Raw genomic sequence first — 20,538 nt, forward strand, 5'->3', positions numbered from 1 at the left:
GTTTATATGGGTTTCATAGTAGTGTTGGTGCTGCCTGAGGGTGCTACCAGCCAACACACACACACACACACACACACACACACACGTCTCAGATGTTCATTGCTAGGTGACAAACACGCCCAAAACTTAGCAGCTAAAAACAATCATTAGATTATCTCTCATAGTTTCTGTGGGTCAGGATTTGGGAAGGGCTCAACTGGACAGTTTTGGCTCAGCATCTCTCAAGCAGTTGAGAGTCAGGTGGGAGCTGGAGCCAGAGCAGCTACAGGAGGTGGGTCTCCCTCTCCCTCTCTTCTTGCGTCTCACCCCACCCTCTCTCCATGGGGGTCCTTTCTGGGGCTTTCTCACACACAAGGTTGAAGCACGAGCAAGCAGCACAGCTCTCAGGCAGAGGTCATAGCATCTTTTGTTACGTAGCCTCACAGGTCACACAGTATCACTTCCGCTGCAGTCTTTTGGTTACTAGAGTGCCGCAAGTCCACCCAGATTCAAGGAGAGAGGAATTAGGCCACCTCTTCATGGGAAAATGTCAAAGTTCTAGAAGAGTGTATGGAATGGAAGATTCTGTCACTGTGCAGTGTTATTTCAGTGAGGATTTATTGACCTCACCTGTCTCTCCTGGGATACTGGCAACAATCATATCAGATATGCTGAAAATCATTTCTCTGATTAATACTTCATTATTTCAGGTCCATTTGCAGTTATTAGCCTGATGATAGGCGGTGTGGCTGTTCGATTAGTACCAGATGATATAGTCATTCCAGGAGGAGTAAATGCAACCAATGGTACAGAGGCAAGAGATGCCTTGAGAGTAAAAGTCGCCATGTCTGTGACCTTACTTTCAGGAATCATTCAGGTAAGACTCAGAGATGTGGAAATCAGCTCTCATTTGCTGATTTAATAAATATCTTTTGAGCACTCCTGGCTGGTCGTGGGCAAGGTCGGCCAGCAAAACTCCAGAGCTTAGGGTTTGTAGCTCAGGAATGCCAGTCCCACTGCATGCTTTACTTAAATTGATATTGAGTAGGAACTAGCTAACTGCAGTTGGATACTTTAGAGGTTCTAAAAGCAAGACTAGCTTGAAGCAGGGTGGGTTGGTAATGGGAAAAGGCATTTCTTATCTGCCTGGAAGGAGCAAGCAATGACATGACTAAGTGTGCCCCCACTTCTGAGGGACAGGGAGCATAAAAAGGGTGCCCAGTACTTTGTGAGGCTCCAGGCCCCTCCAAATGTTGTTGTTTTCTGAATAACCACTGACTGATTTGTTAGCTACTTACCTGCTATAGATACAAATTTGTAGTGTTAGAAAGTGGTCCAGAAAAAACTTTGGGATGTTTTCTGTTGGATTTAACTTCCTGATCTATCATGTGATTTATTTGTCTCTTTGTCATAAAAAAAAAAAAAAAGTTTTGCCTAGGTGTCTGTAGATTTGGATTTGTGGCCATATATCTCACGGAGCCCCTGGTCCGTGGATTTACCACTGCTGCAGCCGTGCATGTCTTCACCTCCATGTTAAAATACCTATTTGGAGTTAAAACAAAGCGGTACAGTGGGATCTTTTCAGTGGTGTATGTAAGTAAGCAACTTCCCGGCTGACTGGTACTTGTTTCCCTTCTGTATTTTTCCTCCTCCTCTCCTGTATCTCAAGGCTCACTTTGCTTATTTCTAAGAATTTCAGTAGAATGGAGAAGATTTAGTCATTCTAAGGCTTTTCTGAGAAGAGCATTACAAGGGGAATTAAACCTTAAAGTTTCACTTCATTAATATGTGATACTATCTACCTCACAAGAAATTTTTTGTCAGGTATTTATTTGGTGACTACAACTTTAGCCTAATTAGCTCCAGAGACAGCTTCTTCATAAGATCAGATTAGGTTCTCTTTGGGAAAGTGAAAGTGAAAGTTGCTTATTCATGTCTGACTCTGCATTCCCATAGACAGTAGCCCACTAGGCTCCTCTGCCCATGGAATTTTCCAGGCAACAGTACCAGAGTGGGTTGGCATATCCTCGTCCAGAGGATCTTCCCAACCCAGGATTGAACCTGTGTCTCTTATGTTCTCCTGCATTACAAGCAGATTCTTTACCATCTGAGCCACCAAGGAAGTCAATTTAAAGTCATTCTGGGATAACATCTCTCTCTCAGAAACTGCTTGCTCAAGCAGGCGAAAATTGGACGTCTATAAAGGATTTGACTAACACACCTAACCAGTTTAATCTAATATAATGTACATAGAGCCTTCCACCCAACTCAGAGAAAATACAAATTATTTACAAGCATGTAGGTAACAATGGTAATAACTGATCATGTTGAAAATGGTCATGTACAGCTGACCACAACTTCTAAAAAAATGCACTTTCACATGGTGCAATATAATTATAACTAAAGATGATCGATAAACTAAAAATGACTAATAAGAGAAAATTATGAAAAATTGTGTTAAATATTTTTGTGCTTATGAAATGCCTTTGAAAGAAAAATCAGGCTGCTATGAAAATTGAATAGGGAGACCTTTAGATCAGGGATCTATAATTCATACACACAACATGGTGGAGTAGAAGAAAGGATTGCAGGCAATCTTCTCCTGTGCTAGAACTCAGAAGACAAATAGTAAAATCAGATGGTCAATACCTAAATAAGATTGATTATATTCTTTGAAAATGGCAATCAAAGATGAAGAAGCTCTATACAGTCAGCAAAAAACAAGACCAGGAACTGACTGTTGCTCAGAAAATCATGAACTCACCTTTAGCAAAATTCAGACTTAAACATGGTGGGGAAAACCACTAGACCATTACAACCAGATGGTCAATGAATCCTATTGATTATACAGAGGGAGTGAAAAAACAAATAGATTCAATCATGGGATTAGATTTGAAAGAAAGTAGGGAAAACCACTGCCTGAAGAACTATGGACAGAGGTTCCTGACTTTGTACAGGAGACAGGGATCCAGACCATCCCCAAGAAAAAGAAATGCAAAAAGGCAGAATGGTTGTCTATTGAGGCCTTACAAATAGCTGAGAAAAGAAGAGAAGCTAAAGGCAAAGGAAAAAAGGAAAGATATACCCATCTGAATTCTGAGTTCCAAAGAATAGCAAGGAGAGATAAGAAAGCCTTCGTCAGTGATCAATACAAAGAAAGAGAGGAAAACAACAGAATGGGAAAGACTAGAGATCTCTTCAAGAAAATTAGAGATACCAAGGGAACATTTCATGCAAAGATGGGCACAATAAAGTACAGAAATGGTAGAAAGCAGAAGATATTAAGAAGAGGTGGCAAGAATACACAAAAGAACTATACAAAAAAGATTTTCATGACCCAGATGGTGTGATCACTCACCTCGAACCACGATGGTGTGATCACTCACCTCGAGCCAAACAAGTGGGCCTTAGGAAGCATCACTGGAGTGTGAAGACAAGTGGGCCTTAGGAACCATCACTACAAACAAAGCTACTGGAGGTGATGGAATTCCAGTTGAGCTATTTCAAATCTTAAAAGATGATGCTGTGAAAGTGCTGCACTCAATATGCTACCAAATTTGGAAAACTCAGCAGTGGCCACAGGACTGGAAGTCAGTTTTCATTCCAATCCCAAAGAAAGACAATGCCAAAGAATGTTCAAACTACCACACAATTGCACTCATCTCACATACTAGCAAAGTAATGCCCAAAATTCCCCAAGTGAGGCTTCAACAGTATGTGAACCGTGGACTTCCTGATGTTCAAGCTGGATTTAGAAAAGACAGAGTAGCCAGAGATCAAATTGCAGGCATCCGTTGGATGATAGAAAAAGCAAGAGATTCCAGAAAAACATCTACTTCTGCTTTATTGACTATGCCAAAGCCTTTGACTGTGTGGACAACAAAATGTGGAAAAGTCTTCAAGAGATGGGAATACCAGACCACATTACCTGCCTCTTGAGAAATCTATATGCAGGTGAAGAAGCAACAGTTAGAACCAGACATGGAACAACAGACTGGTTCCAAAATGGGAAAGGAGTACATCAAGGCTATATATTGTCACCCTGCTTATTTAAGTTATATGCAGAGTACATCATGCGAAATGCTGGGCTGGATGAAGCACAAGCTGGAATCATGATTGCCAGGAGAAATATCAATAACATCAGATATGCAGATGAAACCACCCTTATGGCAGAAAACAAAGAAGAACTAAAGAACTTCTTGATGAAATTGAAGGAAGAGAGTGAAAATGCTGGCTTAAAACTCAACACTCAAAAAACAATGATCATGGCATCCTTCCCATCACTTCATGGCAGATAGATGGGGAAACAATGGAAATGGTAAGACTTTATTTTGGGTCTCCAAAATCACTGCACATGGTGACTGCACCCATGAAATTAAAAGACGCTTACTCCTTTGAAGAAAAGCTATGACCAACGTAGATAGCATATTAAAAAGCGGAGACATTACCAACATAGGTCTGTCTAGTCAAAGCTATGATTTTTCCAGTAGTCATGTATGGATGTGAGAGTTGGACTATAAAGAAAGCTGACTGCTAAAGAATTGATGCTTTTGAACTGTGGTGTTGGAGAAGACTCTTGAGAGTCCCTTGGACTGCAAGGAGATCCAACCAGTCCATCCTAAAGGAAATCAGTCCTGAATATTCATTGGAAGGACTGATGCTGAAGCTGAACCTTCATTATTTTGGCCATCTGATGCGAAAAACTGACTCATTGGAAAAGACCCTGATGCTGGGAAAGATTGAAGGCAGGAAGAGAAGGAGACAACAGAGGATGAGATGGTTGGATGGCATCACGACTCAATGGACATGAGTTTGAGCAAGCTCTAGGAGTTTGTGGTGGACAAGGAAGCCTGACATGCTGCAGTCCATGGGGTCACAAAGAGTCAGACATGACTAAGCAACTGAACTGACTGACTGACTAGATTAGGGATCTAGGAAAGTAGCTTTGAGGAAGTAACAATTAAATTGAGTGTTTCATTGATTAGAATAGAGTCCAACTGTGGGTGTCCATGTATGCTCAGTCATATCCAACTCTTCATGACCCCATGAACTGTAGCCCACCAGGCTCCTCTGTCCATGGGATTTCCCAGGCAAGAATACTGGAGTGGATTGCTGTTTCCTTCTCCAGGGGATCTTCCCAAGCCAGGGATCAAACCCACAGCTCCTGCATCTCCTGCATTGGCAGGCAAATTCTTTACCACTGAGCCACTTGAGAAGCCTCCAACTGTGGGAATAGTTCCTAAATATCTAAATTCTTCATTTCCCATAATAGCTGGTAACATGCTTCTTACTCAGAGATTTCTCAAAGTGCCATGTCACAAAGGAAATAGGACAGAGAGGCACACCAGAGAATGCTCTAGGAGTTGATAGGAAAGGTTTGTAGCCTAGGCTCGGCGGTCATCTACTTGCCCAGGGTCCAGAAGAGTACTGACTGTACGTGGGGTGCCGAGACTGCAGCCTTAGGAGACAATTAAGTGGCTTTCTTCTCTTAAGTTTCCTGGGCTTCTTTCTAAGTTTCTGCTACTCTCTTGCCTTCGAAGCTCACCTGATTCCTCTTTCATCTGCTAAAAATGATTTCTCCCGCTTTCCGTTCCTAAAAGCTTTTCTGTATATTTGCTTTCAGATAATTATGCTGATATAACCCATGGTCCTTTCCTAATGCTCAGTACTCAGCTTCAGGGTGACTGTTCTGAATTTTACAATTCTACATTGAGACATTAGTGTAGCAAAAAACACTGTAATATATGATTGTTGGTTAGATATTACAACTACAAAGTTGTATAGCTGGGTAAAAGTGACTCCTAGTGGTGAAAGCTGCGAAGAGAGAGATTTCAGCCTGAGAAGTGTAAACTGGTAACGTCCGCTACTGGGATGGCTAGTGTGAATTAGAGCACTGGACTGTCTGTTCAGGGGCTACTGCCTGATGTAACCTCCCGTGTTCACTGTGTTACAGAGTACAGTTGCTGTGTTGCAGAATGTTAAAAACCTCAACGTGTGTTCCCTAGGCGTTGGGCTGATGGTTTTTGGTTTGCTGTTGGGTGGCAAGGAGTTTAATGAGAGATTTAAAGAGAAATTGCCAGCACCCATTCCTTTAGAGTTCTTTGCGGTAAGTCAACTTCCAGCCACGTTCACCTAGCTGTTTCTGTGAAGGGTTTTGAAGTGGGACAGGGGAGAGAGAAGTTAGACTTTTTTTTCTCTCTGTTCCTCCAAGAGAAGGTTGGAGTTTGTCAAGGGGAACTTTTACAAATACAGTGACAAACAAATAAAAGCACTAAAACATAGGCATGGGTGACTTTTAAAATATAGATGAAGACTATCCACAAAAACGTGAATGTAAATTATCTGAGTGAAATTATGGAGATTTTCCTTTCTCAGAGTTTTTATTGTCTAATTGTTTTATAATGAATATGTAATACTTTAATGACTTGAGAAAACTAAGCTGTTTCTAGTTTGGAAAGAGCAAAAGACAAAGGTTCCCAAACTTTGTTAATTCTTGGCACTCATAGGTCAAAAAAAATACCTAACTAATAGTTCCATTTACTAAGTAATCAAATCCAAATAATTTAATGTATATTTATGTCTGACAACTTAAGAACTGTTTGTAAAAATAATGCATATAAATTGAAATAAAGTGTTATTACATTCTTAAATAACTACAGCAATTTATTAATGAATTTGTGTGGCTTGTGGACACTGCACAACCCTTTAAACTTGCCAGTCAGACACCACTACCCTCATTTCCTGTGCACTTTTGATTTTTGTGTAGTACTTGTTTTCTAAATCACAGCGACCAAAGTTTGCAAACCTTTGGAATGACTGAAACCAATGTAGTAGGAACTAATGTGGAAACTGTGAACTACTCAAACTAGAAGTTTGCCTAGTATCTGACAGGTGTCCCTATTTCCCATGAAAGTCTCACAGAGAGTGAGCTCTCCTTGGGACCCTGGGGCACTTTGGTGTATAGTTTGGGAACCCACAGGAGAAGAAATAAAAAGGATAGGTATCGGATCCAAATTTAGCAAGAAGTTCCAGCCCCAAAACCTACCAGCTGGTATAGCTCACAAGGAAGCCAGTGCCTTTGATCCTCTTCCTTGCTTTCATCTCATCTACACCCAAATAGGACTGTTTCTCATCATCTCAAGACCTGTTCTATCACTGGGGTTTGACACAGAGTTCCTGTTTCCTCTTGGAGAACAACAGGAGGTTCTCAGCTCCCTTGCATGGCAAAGGAGAAAGACAAGCCCTAATCATGAAGTAAATAATGAAGATTGTTTTTCCTGGCCGAGGTTCCTAGTTCTGTCCACTTTCCAGATTCCATTTAAGGTTTCCTTCATGTTTCCCAGAGCAGTGGTTCTCCAGAATTCTTTCATTGTGATTATGGTGAACCTGTGTTTTTTGGGGTTTGGGGTGTTTTACTTATTTGTGTGTTCCTCAGAGCAAGGAAGAAGAGAGCCATGCTGGAACCTTGGGAACAGTATCTACATGACTCTCTTTAAACATAAACTTTCTTTATCATAAAATTGTTTGGGGTTTTGTATTCTGTTTCAAAATGCATCTGTGTGTGTTGGTAGGAAAGCTGTGGTTTAAATTATTTACCACTGCATAAAGTTGATGCTCCAGAAACTTGAGCCATGTGTATCCTGTGGATTTGAATTTGGGGGCACTCCCCCAGTTTGAGATGCACAACAGATGCAGTTAAGGGTGGCAGACATTACCACCAACAAAGAGGAGGCATTTCGTCATGGGGCCAGAAGCAGCCATGTCCTTGACCTCGCAGGCTGCTGTGTCTGATCATGAGCTTACCTTCTTGTTGGTTCCTTGCAGCAGGCCCTTCCATGGGGGACTGGCTCCCTTCTCTGGCCACCCCTATTCCTTTGCTCCTGAGTAACCCACTCAGAAAATTCTGCAGGCAGTTGTTCTTTGGGATGAAGAAAGTTGCCATCTCTCCTGTTATTTTCTCTTCTTGTAGCTCACTGAGGCTTGTACTTCACACACAGACTAAATCCAGAAAACCTTTTATATAAGTACACTCAGTGACAGGCGGTTTCACTCTGACTCTGCCACAGACATGGGAGAAGACAGCCATGCTTCTGGAGGTGCTGGTGGGCACCTTGGTCCTGCTGTCCTGGAGACACAGTCTACAGGACGCTGATCCACCATTGTAGATCCAAACATACCTTTTACAATGATACACTGTCACTGTATCACCCTCACAAGACATATTTCATATCCTTTGTTGGTGCCACCTTGGCCAGAGCCTCATCTTACTTGCCCTAAATGCAAAGCCAACTCCTAGAAGGTTTTACGGCTTCTTTCTGTTTGGAGCCAACTAGCCAAGTGCCTCAGGATGAAACAGAGCAAAGAGGAAAGAATTCCAGTTCACAAGGAGACTGTAGAGTCCACCTTAATGTTGTGGAGAAGGTCATTAGAAGAAGTTAGAAATGCTGGGAGCTGACTATAATTCTTTTTAAAACTGAAAGTGTGAGAATAGATTTGGCTTGGCTAACAAGTTCTTTGAAGCTTATTTTTGTGATGTTTGAATGTTTATTTCTCAGAGTGCATTCAGGTTTGTGTCTCTTTCAGGTGGTTATGGGAACTGGCATTTCGGCTGGGTTTAACCTGCATGAATCATACAATGTGGATGTCGTTGGCACACTTCCTCTGGGGTAGGAAAATAGTTATAAGTAACAGTGTGACTTGAATAATCAGTGGATGGATATCTTATATCTCCTACTTTAATGTTCTTGAAATGAAAAATCATTTTCTCCTATATATCAAATAGCTAAAAGGGTTTGGAGGTTTTGTTTTTTTTTTTAGCTTGTGTATGTGTGGCAGAGGTTATTGTGGTAAAAATAATAATAATAACATAAAATTCACCATTTTAATCATTAAGTGCATAGTTCAGTATACTAAGTACAGTCACATTGTTGTGAAACAGATCTCCAGAACTTTTTCACCTTGCAAATCTGAAACTCTATACTGTTAAACAATAACTCTCCTTTCTGCTTTTCCTCCAGCCCCTACTTTCTATCTCTATGAATCTGATTATTTTAGTACTCAGGACTGGCTTATTTCATTTAGCATAATATCATCAAGGTTCATGTTATAGCATGTGACAGGATTTCCTTCCTCTTTAAAGTGGAATAAAATTCCACAGTGTGTCTGTACCACGCTTTGTTTATCCATTCATTCATTGATGGACATTTGGGTTGCTTCCACCTTTTAGCTATTGTGACTGATCCTGCTATGAGCATGAGTATACAAATATCTCTTGAAGACCCTGTTTTTAGTTGTTTTGGATATACACATAGAAGTGGGATTGCTAGATCATATGATAGTTCTAGTTTAACTTTTTGAGAACCTCCATACTGTTTTCCATAATTGTTGCACCATTTTACAGTCCCACCAACAATGGCATGTGGTTTTTCATTTTTTTTCCTATATAGCACTTACCAGTTTTTTATTAATAGATATCTTCCTGGATAGCATAGGAGTTAAAAGCAAAATGACCTTAATCTAGCCTGTCACTTACTAGCTTTGTGACCTTGGGCAAGTCACATACCATCTCAAAGCCTCAGTTTCCTCCTCTGCCAAGTAAGCATGGTAATTAGTGACTCTCCGAGGGGCAGTTGTGAGACCTCCGGTGAAGTGCAGGTAAAGCGGTCCACATAGCACCTGGCACACAGTGCATGGTCTAGACATGTTAATTGAAAGCCCTGTGGCTCATTATTTCAACCAGTTTTCTTGTTTTAGACCACATATTGCTGCTTTGCTTCATCTGTTTTTCTCTTTCTAATTCTACATTTTTTAAATTTTACTATTATTTTTTATATTTAAAGGAGTAAGAGTGACTACGAGCCTCTCCTGGTCTCATCTGTCCCTCCTTGATCATCTCTGGCTCTCTCTGTATCTCTCTGTGTGTCTCTCTGTCTTTTTGTCCCTGGTACCGTCTGTTTCTTGCCACCCACCCTGTCCTCTCCTTGCAAAAGAACAGAGTCAGACATTTGCCCAGATGTTGGATATTGAAAGAACCTGGCATATTCCATCAGGGCTTGCCCCAGGGACCAGCTAAGAATCTCCAGGGAAGCCCAGGGAGGAGGAGTTGCTCTCCAAGCCAAAGTTCACCCAGGGAGCAAGTATTGAAGGAGGAAGCCTGCACTCAGCTTCAATGAATTGCTATCATAAATGAGTTACTTATGACTCATTTAAAAGTATAACAGTGATAATCCTTGCTTTTCTACTTGAACTTATAATTTTTTAAGTACTTTTATACCCCCATGTCAATTGATGGCTCACAATAACACTGTTGACGTGTTATCCTCACTTAGCAGATTAAAAAGTTCATTTATTCTCAATTATTCAGCATATATTTGTTGAATGCCTATTAAGTGCTAGGGACACAGCAGTTAAAAACAGAAGTGAACATGGAAGCAGAAAAGTCTTTGCTCTCATGGAGCTGATATTCTACTAGGAGAAATAGGCAGTACATCAGTGGTGAGACATGCCGTAAGACAGGGGAAGCCGGGTAAGAGACAGGAGGGGCTGGGGTTGCTCTTTTAGGTAGGGTGTCAGGGAAGGTGACATTTGAGAGATGTGAGTGCAGTTCAGTGAGTCCCAGCCTGGAGTCAGAACTCAGTCTTCTGATACCCAGTTGTGTGATCTTTCCATTACCTCACACCTGTGTCACTAACATAGTTGGTCATGTGATAAACACAAGTCTTTGGATCCAATAGATAACCCTATTCAATAACTAATCACAAGTAATTTACATGGTGAATTTTTACACTTAGATTTCTCCTTTTTAAAATTCACATGCCACCATAATTCCTACCTAATACCTTCCTTTCCCTATTGCATTATACCCAAATATGCTTTCCCTCTATTAGTAAAAGCTAAACCTTAAAAAAAAAAAAGTACTGTTTTGAAACTTGGCTTCCCAGAAACCTTATCTTTATGGAACTTTGCTCAAAACCAGGAAGGAAACCAATAATGCCTGTCTAACATCCTATCTATGTACAGTCATACCACTTCAGTGATATATGAGCCTCATTGCCAAACAACAGTGGTTTATTGGCTCACAGTTTGTCCGTGTAGGTGAGGCTCAACTGAGTGATTGTCTCTCTTAGGATCTCTCAGGCAGCCACAGACTCTAAAGAGATGACTAGGGCTGGAGGAACCAAGAGGACCTCTGTCTGACAGCTCAGCTGCAGTGGCTGGAACAGCTGAGGGCTGGCTGGCATCTTCTCTCCACACAGGTCTCCAGCAGGGTAGCCAGGGTCTCTGTGTGTCGGCTCAGGCCAACAGGACAGAAGAGCAGAAGCTGCCAAGTGGCTTACCGCACTTATTCAGCATCACTCCCACCACGTTCTGGTCAAAGCAAATCAAATGGCCAGCCTGGATTCAACTAGAGGGGAAACAGATGACATCTAGATATGGGAGCAGCACACACATGTAAGGGAGGAATTGTTAGTGATTGTATTAGAAAACACTGCTGTAACTACCACACTTAACCACACACACACACAGGCACACACACTTAAATATACAATACAGTGTCCAGAAATTGATAGATGACTGTTAAAAGATCCCATTCATGGCAATATATCACATTCCTTGGTTCACGTTCCTTCTCTTAATTCATTGCCGCATACATTCTTTTCTCATATTCTTATTCCTCAGACCCAAACCTGCTGCCATGCCTTCTCTCCTGATTAATGCTTATGCAGCAAAGTTGCAGGGAAAAACAGTAAGTTCTATAGTCAGACCTCCTGGGTCTGATCCCAGCTCTGTCTTCAGCAGATCACTTAACTCTGCTAATATCCATTTTTTTTACCTATAAATTGGGATAATAATGACACCTATGTAAAAGGATTGTTGTAAGGACAAATGAGATGCCATTTGTCAAGCATGCAGCACATAACTTGAGTTTAACACATGCTAGGTTCCTTTCCTTTGCTCCCCTCCCTTTCCCTTACCCCAGAACCTGAGACAACCCCTTCATCATGATATGACACAGTATGAGAAATAACACGGAGAGGCATGTTCTTCACAGTTTTTGTTGAACTTGGTAGATAAGTCCTTTGATCTTGGACAAATTGCTTGACCTCACCATGCCTCATTTTCCTCATCTGTAAAATGGGGATTATAATGGTGCCTAGCTCACTGTGCTATTAGAGATAGGTAAACACAGAACCTGGCACAAAAAGAAGCACTAATAAATGACTATAAAAATATAATACTGTGCATCAGTTAATTGATGTTATTATTATTTAGCCCAATGCCTTGAATTGGAGCAGGTGCCTTTGAAAACCTCTATTGCCCTTTCCCCCATACAATTTCAGGGAATACCTATTCTGTTCTTTTAGGACAAAGGTTCCAAACTATAGGAATGGACCACAAAATTAGGCTCCCCATTAGGACGCTCCAGGAGTCATATTTATGGCCCCTCCAGACTCCTAGGGTTCCCAGGTGAGACCCAAGGAGTATAATCTGCTGCTGCTCCTTTCCCATGTGAGAAACTCACCTAAAGGGATGTGGGGGGAAAAGCAGAGTCCTTACATCAAATAGCAAGGGAGAGCAGTGAGTATCCCTGGTGTTGCCTAGACAGTAGTAATTCTCCAATAAGATAGCCTTATCCAGCTCCCTCCTCACCTCTGTTTTGGTTTGAATGTCTTGTGGCATCTGAGCGCTTCACTGACCCTCTCTTCTTCCTACTCTTGAGTCTTACTTACACCTGCCATACGGGGAGCCGTGAGGTATGGGGTTACTCCTTTTCTAAATAAAATGGCATTGGATCTCTGCTGATAACCCATTCAGGTTGAAAGCTGACACTCTAGGGGTGGGGCCTGGAAAGAACCTGTGCGTCAAAGAGGGCCCTGCTTTTTGCCCAGAAACAAGTACCCAAGTGCTGATTACCTCATCTGCAGATAGTGCCCCTCCCCCTACTAAAATGCTGCCCTCTAGCTGCATGGTTTTTTCCAATGGTCACAACACCCAGGTTAAAGTCAGCTTCACTTTTCAGGCTGCTACCTCCAGCCAATCCAGACACCAGCCTCTTCCACCTCGTGTACGTGGATGCCATTGCCATAGCCATCGTTGGATTCTCAGTCACCATCTCAATGGCCAAGACCTTGGCAAATAAGCATGGCTACCAGGTTGATGGCAATCAGGTAAAAATAATTAATTTCCTGCAGATGCTTCCTAGCGGTATGGTCATCTTACTCTACTGTGGGAGGCATTAAATCATCAGAATACTGAGGTACTGAATCCTACCTCACTTCATCAGTCAGTGAAATCTCCACTCTGAAGTTTACAGTTTGCCAAACTCCTCTAGGTGCTGTCCCTACTTTAAAGCCCAGAGCTTGAGAGACTAATATTTTTCCAGAACCATTTTTACTCTACTTGGAAGCTTTCTCTTTGTTCATTAAACTTTGAGTTTATGATTCTTCACTCGAATATATTATTTGCTGCCATCTTTTATAAGATAGCTGCAGATAAATTATTTAATCTGAACAAATTATTTAATCTGAATGAGCCATTAGTTGGGCTTGAAGTGTTACTGTAACACTGTGTAGTTCTAAGAGGAGACTAGATGTTCTATGTTTGTGTGAGACACAGTGATCCAACTAGGAAGACCAGAAGTTGCCCTGAGAAAAAGACTCACTCATTGGTCCAAAGAGGACACTGGCGTGGGTTCCTGGATGAACATGAGCCCAGGCATTTAAAGATGCCAGTAGTCCTATCCACCAATAATTTTCTCTTAAACGTCAAAAATATTTTGTCCCTGTTGCTGTAGTTTTCTTTTAAAAACAAAAATATTAATTGTGTAGAGCGTGTGTTTAAGAAAGAGGGGGCTAGGTGATGATCACAGCATTTATCTCTAACACAATAAAAATTCAAAATGTTTTTCTCCTACCTTAAATTATGCAAAAATTCCTATTTTGAACTCATGCTAAACAAATTTTTATATCTGGAAAGAGAATGAATAGACAGTCCATACTGTTGAAGATGTCCATTAAATGGGTCATCAAGCCTGTCTTCCTGAAAAATAACTGACCTCTTTTGTGCTTTCCTTCCACATGGAAAAGGAGCTCATTGCCTTGGGACTGTGCAATTCCATTGGCTCACTCTTCCAGACTTTTTCAATTTCATGCTCCTTGTCTCGAAGCCTTGTTCAGGAGGGAACTGGAGGGAAGACACAGGTGTGTATGCCGCTGGCACCTAAGGTCTGGTGATTTGCATGATAAACTAATCTCCTGATTATATTCTGCCTGAAGATCCATGCTCCAGTGAGCTGTGTATGAATCAGAGAAAGGCATGATTGGTTGAAGCAAATCACAAGGAACTGAATCTACAGAAAAGGAGTATATTCACCAGTCAAATCAAAAAAATTAAGACTCCTGGCTACCAGTAAACCTCAAGGTTCAGACATAGGATGTTGTCATGAAAGCCTGAGAGTGAGTGTGGGCAGATTGCCAGCCCCGTTCCATAGAACTTTCTGCAGTGATGGAAATGTTCGATATTTGTACTGTCCAGTATGGCAGCCACTAGTCACATGGCCTTCTCGAGCACTTGAAATGTGGCTAGCGCAACCAAGACCTGAATTTTTAATTTTATTTAATTTACTTTTTACAAATGAAATAACCACACGTGGCTACTGCAAATGGACAGCAAAGCCATGTCTGAACTCTTCTGGCCCCTGTGTGTCTTAGGTCTGCACCATATCTCCTTTTCTCCACCACTGCATGGGCATTTCATTCAGAGTCTTTAAGCATTTCAGCTTCTGTTTAAAGGCTAAAAGACTTCCTGGTGGCTCAGCTGGTAAAGAATCCACCTGCAATGCGGTAGACCTGGGTTCAGTCTCTGGGTTAGGAAGATCCCCTGGAGAAGAGAACAGCTGCCCACTCCAGTGTTCTAGCCAGGAGAATTTCATGGACTGTGTAGTCCATGGGGTCACAAAGAGTCGGACATGACTGAGCGACTTTCACCTGAAGGCTCTAAGAGGAACCAAAACCTCAGAAACAGTGGGAAACAGTTACAGGTTTATGTAATGGTATGGCTGACTTATGTGAAGCCATATCTTTCCATAGTGATTTTCAAGAGACTAAGAGGAACCTATGTCCCACTTTTCACTCAAGTCTCCTAAAAGCCCCTTCCATGTGTCTTTTCTCTTCCAGCTTGCAGGTTGTTTGGCTTCACTAATGATTCTGCTGGTCATATTAGCCACTGGATTTCTCTTTGAATCACTACCTCAGGTGTGTACCTTGGACTTGGTGAGAGGTTTTTCCATGTGTAGAGATTTTACAGTTTTGTTAGTTGATATATTTGTGACTCTCGTGGGTTTTTACTATAACCCTAGTAGGGTAGTAGCAAAAAGGGTCAACACTAGGGTCAATATCCTCTTCCGCAATCTGCCAACACGGACCTACGGGAAGCCTTCTCAACATCTCTGGTTCTGTTTCCTTATCCGCAAAGTGGAGGTTTGGGTTTGGCTTATCTCCAAGGTCCCTTCTCTCTGATCTTCTATGACCTTATACTTCTATTAAAAATTTGAGATGGCCTACACTCATAAAACATTTAATCTAGTAGAACTTAGGAACAATATAGAGTAGAAAACTCATGATGCAGGAAGACCATGGGGGAAATCATTCCTTGAGTACCATTGAATGCTAAACCTCTTGGCCACCATACAGGTTTGCTACTAGGATCTAAACCTGGTTTTCCAGGGCCATTTTAGCTAACCAAGTCCTGAAAATCCAGGTGTTCTTGGCTCCAAGCATACCATGACTGCTGTGTAGGAAGTGAGTGGAGAGAGGATGTGGGGAGGGCAGCAGGAGGACAGTGAGGAGCCAGCAAGGCTCCTGAGGACACAGTGTATCAGGGGGTCTCTGGACACAAGAGGAGAGGCAAGTGTGGATGTGCTGTGTTTCAGGCTGTGCTGTCGGCCATTGTGATCGTCAACCTGAAAGGAATGTTTATGCAATTCTCAGATCTCCCCTTTTTCTGGAGAACCAGCAAAATAGAGCTGGTAAGTAACAAAAGTGATTGTTAGGTGAGTATGTCATAGCAACAAATGAGTATGTCATAGCAACAAATGAATTGTTGCTGGTAAAAATGTGAGAAAGATAAGTTACTGTGGCCAGTTATTATATGCAGTATCCAGTTAAGCAAGGCTAAGTACTGTATGTGTGTGTGTGTGTGTGTGTGTGTGTGTGAGACTCAGGAAGTTTTTCACATGATTCTACCTAAACCTCTCTGTCTTTTGTTTAGACCATCTGGCTTACCACTTTTGTTTCCTCCTTGTTCCTGGGACTGGACTATGGTTTGATTACTGCTGTGATCATCGCACTGCTGACTGTGATTTACAGAACACAGAGGTGAGAGTGCAGATTGGCTTGGTTGTGTTTTCTTCCTGACACTTCAACAGTGACTTTAGATATAGACCAAAGCTCAACCTGGTCAAAGAAAGCTCTTTGATTACTTCTGGTCTGCGTGAGAGGGAGCTGAGGACTCACTGGGCTTGCTGGCTAAATAAACAAAATGACAAATGAAAAACTCAATAGGATGTTGCCAGATGCTCTATTCTGTCACAGTGTATAATTACATTAGTGACTTTTTGAAAAGAGCCCAATTTGTCTCACTGTTCCTCCCACTCCAGCCCCTGTGGCCCCCTGGCTTCCTTGCGCTCTTCTGAATGAACTATGTATTCTTGCAGTCTTTGGCACTGAGTGCTGACATAGGTTTTGATGATGTGGAGCAGACTCTGGCAGCAAGTTACCATATGTGGGGCTTCAGCTGCTCCTTCCTCCACCCTGAACTGTTATCACCTGTCATCTCTTCTCCTAGCAGGAAGCTGAGCCCAATGGAGAAGGTATAAAAGAACTTAAAAAAAAAAAAATAGTGTATTCTTGATAAATAAATAACTCACTACGAAGAAAAAATAAAGAAATATTGTTTCCAAATAGCCTGACTTTGGAGTCAGACAACCCTGGATTCAAGTCCCAGCTTTCACCCTCTATATACTCTGTCATTTTCCATGACAGCGTCGGTCTCTGCCTCTATAAAATGAGTCTAATGCTTGCTCCCTCAGAGAGTCACAGTGAGGTTCAGATGAGGATAATGCATGTGAAGAGCCTAGCACAGTGCCTGACTCATACTATGCACCCAATAAATTTAACACAGGAGGAATGAAAATGAGGTTAGTCTGCTTTTGCCTGTAGTTGCAAATCATGTGATAGTTCTTAAAGTTTTGATTGTGGTTTATTGAAGAGCTGCTAGATGGAGAATGGTGGGATGCTTCCCACTCTGAAGGAAGGAAATGAGCATTTTCATCAAAAACTACATAAAGGGAAATGTTAACATGTGGAATCTAAACTCAAGATAAGAATTACACTGTTTTCATAACAAACTCTACCCTGTCACTCATTTTTATGTAAAAAGAAGTCCCCTACTTGTTTTCATAAAGACATTGTTAGTACATGCAAGATTTCTTTATCTCAGAGCTTTAGTGAACATCATGGTTTTAAAATATCTTTATCTTTTATGATATAGATACAGACAAAGGTCCATATAGCCAAAACTGTGGTTTTTCCAGCAGTCATGTAGGGATGTGAGAGTTGGACCATAAAGAAGGCTGAGCACCAATGAATTGATGCTTTCAAACAATGGTTCTGGAGAAGACTCTTGAGAGTCCCTTGAACAGCAAGGAGATCAAACCAGTCAATCCTAAAGGAAATCAACCCTGAATATTTATTGGAAGGACTGATGCTGAAGCTGAAACTTCAATACTTTGGCCACCTGATGTAAAGAGCTGACTCACTGGAAAAGACCCTGATGCTGGGAAAACTTGAGGGCAGGAGGAGAAAGGGATGACAGAGGATGAGATGGTTGGATGGCATCGCTGACTCAATGGACATGAGTCTGAATGAACTCTGGGAGATAATGAAGGAAAGGGAAGCCTGGCATGCTGCAGTCCATGAGGTCCCAAAGAGTCAGACATGACTTAGCAACTAAACAACAACAAATACCCTTTAAGAAGCCATGGTATAGAATTCAAGATTTTTTTTCACTTTTTGTTTTTTTCACCCAAATAGTAGTTTGTGATTTCTTATCATAAATTTTAAAGTTAGGTTTTTTTTTTAATGCTCTGCTTCTTTTTCTCTCCCAAATGATTTAGTAAAGTTCATTTTTTATGTTTTGTCCCTGTTGGTAATTGGGCTGGGTCTTTGTCGGTTAGAGTTTGGGGAGCCACTACTCAGGCTACTTGTTTGTTTTCAGCTGCTAATCTTTTTCTGTAATTGGAGCAGGCTGTCCAGAGAGGGCTAGTGCTTCATTGGCTTTGCTTGTCTTCCAAACACCCAGATTCCCTCATAGCCAACAAGCTTAAGGGACAGTCAGTTCATCAGCAAATAGTTCAGGATACCTCCTTCCTGTAGGTGATGTGGGCAATGATATAAATGTGACAGAAATTCAGCTCCCCCCCACAACTGAGGTGGGGGGAGACATATTAAAATAATTATAAGCTTTTCTTAAAAATTATAATCTTAATTGGATAAATTTTTTTCAAGGAGTTCTATGTTCTCATAGAGATGCTAGGCTAAGGGATATCGCAGTAAATAAAACATGGCCCTTCCATTCAAAAAGGCTTCACTCTCCTAAGAATGATAGATTCATAATGATGATGATGATGCTAATCATGGTAATGAAGTAATGGTGGCATTAAATTAGTGTGGTTATGTGCCTGGCTCTGTGCAAAGATCCATGCTTTGTATCATTTCATCCTTATATGCCGATGACTATTAGCATCCCCATTTCACAGATGTGGAAACTTGGGCCTAGATTGATGAAGATCATATAGCAAATGGTAGACAATGATTCAAATATGAGTTTTTGTAAATCCAGAGGCTAATTCTTAAAGAGCATTTTATAATCCATCTTTAAGAAATTGAAATGCATGGTTATAAGTGCTTCAGTAACCATAAGCAAGGTACAAGTGATAATAAGCATAAGAAATGGCCAGATAAAACCCCATCAGAGTTCATAAAGAAAGACTTTCTTGCTCCTTGGGGTGATTAGAAAAGAAACAAGGAGTATTTAGACCTGAGGGTTTTCAGTGCTGCTCCAGCTGGTCGGAAAGACTTTTCCGCATCTGTCTGTTGAAGTCCTCATACACTGAGACCCCGCTCACCCAGCCAGAGAGCGCTCCTCCTCCCCTGTGTGCCCACAGCAGTGCTCTGGTCCTCCAGCACCTCGCATGTCTCCAGGTTACTTGTGTTTTGTGTGGTCCATATGCTAAGTCACTTCAGTTACCTCCAACTCTTTGCTACCCTGTGGACTGTAAATCTCCAGGCTCGTCTGTACATGGGATTCTCCAGGCAAGAATACTGCAGTGAGTTGCCACTTCCTCCTCCAGGGCCTCTTCCCGACCCTGGGATCAAACCCTCATCTCTGATGTCTCCTGCTTTGGCAGGCAGGTTCTTTACCACTGTTGCCACCTATGGTCTGTGTGTTAACCCCTACTCACCCCTGCCCCCTGGCAACTAGATTGCAACATATGGACAACATTTTGAGTCTCTTTTAAAAGGTTTTCTCATAATTGTGAACTCAGCTGAGAACCTTTCTTCTTGTCTACAGTATCAGTTCTTGGTGTTGTATTTGTCCACAGTCATCACTAGACTGTGAGCATGAGCAACTTAATTGTAGAGGTGAGATTCCTGGAGCCCAGAACCAGCACATGATTGTGTGTTCTCTGAATGTTTGTTGAGGGAACCCACCTAGAAAAACCTGTGACATTTCTGCTGTAGATTCTAACTCACAAAGCAGTTGTACATACATGCTGAGGAATACCAGAGCATGGTAAAAAGGCCATGAAATGTCAAAGAAAAGACCTTGAGCCATATTCTGGGTCTGCCAAGCTCTCTAACTTGAACAGCTCACCTAACCCCACTGGACTTCAGTTTCTCTTCCACATGATGGCAGAAATAAACCCAGTATATGTTTAATGGGCTATAATAAGGTAATATCAGGTGTTTAAGAAATAGTACCTATCATCATTTCACTGTCTACTTTGATCCAGACTGTAAAGATATAGGAATTTGTGGTCTTGAAAAATAATGTTTAAAATCTCTTCATTTGGGACTTTGTTAGCAGTCCAGTAGCTAAGACTCTACACTCCCAATGCAAGGGCAATGTTCAATTCCTGTTCAAGGAACACAAAATCTCACATGCTGTGAGAGAGAGTCCACATGCTGCAACTAAAGATCTCCCATCCCACTGTGCAGATGAAGATCCCACATCCCACAGCTAAGGCCCAGCACAGCCAAAGAAATCAATAAATAATTTTTTTTTAAATCTACTCACTTGCTATTATTTTCTCCCATTCTGAGGGTTGTCTTTTCACCTTATTTATAGTTTCCTTTGCTATGCAAAAGCCTTTACGTTTAAGTAGGTCCCACTTGTCTATTTTTGTTTTTATCTCCTTTATTCTAGAAGGTGGGTCATAGAGGATCTTGCTGTGATTTATGTCATAGAGTGTTCTGCCTATGTTTTCCTCTGTGAGTT

At 41.5% G+C, this 20,538-nt stretch overlaps 1 protein-coding gene across 4 annotated transcripts in view; it reads left to right on the forward strand.

The window, feature by feature from the left end:
- Nucleotides 1-20,538, forward strand: part of SLC26A5 (solute carrier family 26 member 5) — a 35,543-nt gene that overhangs the window by 6,924 nt on the left and 8,081 nt on the right. For 2 of the 4 annotated variants that reach the window (XM_005895245.1, XM_005895244.1), the window contains exons 4-12: nucleotides 690-856; nucleotides 1,408-1,572; nucleotides 5,933-6,085; nucleotides 8,563-8,645; nucleotides 13,001-13,148; nucleotides 14,067-14,180; nucleotides 15,156-15,233; nucleotides 15,911-16,006; nucleotides 16,249-16,355. In XM_005895245.1, the coding sequence (XP_005895307.1) occupies nucleotides 690-856; nucleotides 1,408-1,572; nucleotides 5,933-6,085; nucleotides 8,563-8,645; nucleotides 13,001-13,148; nucleotides 14,067-14,180; nucleotides 15,156-15,233; nucleotides 15,911-16,006; nucleotides 16,249-16,355 (1,111 nt within the window). The remainder of the gene's footprint in view (nucleotides 1-689; nucleotides 857-1,407; nucleotides 1,573-5,932; nucleotides 6,086-8,562; nucleotides 8,646-13,000; nucleotides 13,149-14,066; nucleotides 14,181-15,155; nucleotides 15,234-15,910; nucleotides 16,007-16,248; nucleotides 16,356-20,538) is intronic. The other 2 variants (XM_005895247.1, XM_005895246.1) reach the window with 1 other exon arrangement.

This window comes from Bos mutus, chromosome 4 (assembly GCF_027580195.1).
Source record: "Bos mutus isolate GX-2022 chromosome 4, NWIPB_WYAK_1.1, whole genome shotgun sequence".
Taxonomy (NCBI): domain Eukaryota; kingdom Metazoa; phylum Chordata; class Mammalia; order Artiodactyla; family Bovidae; genus Bos; species Bos mutus.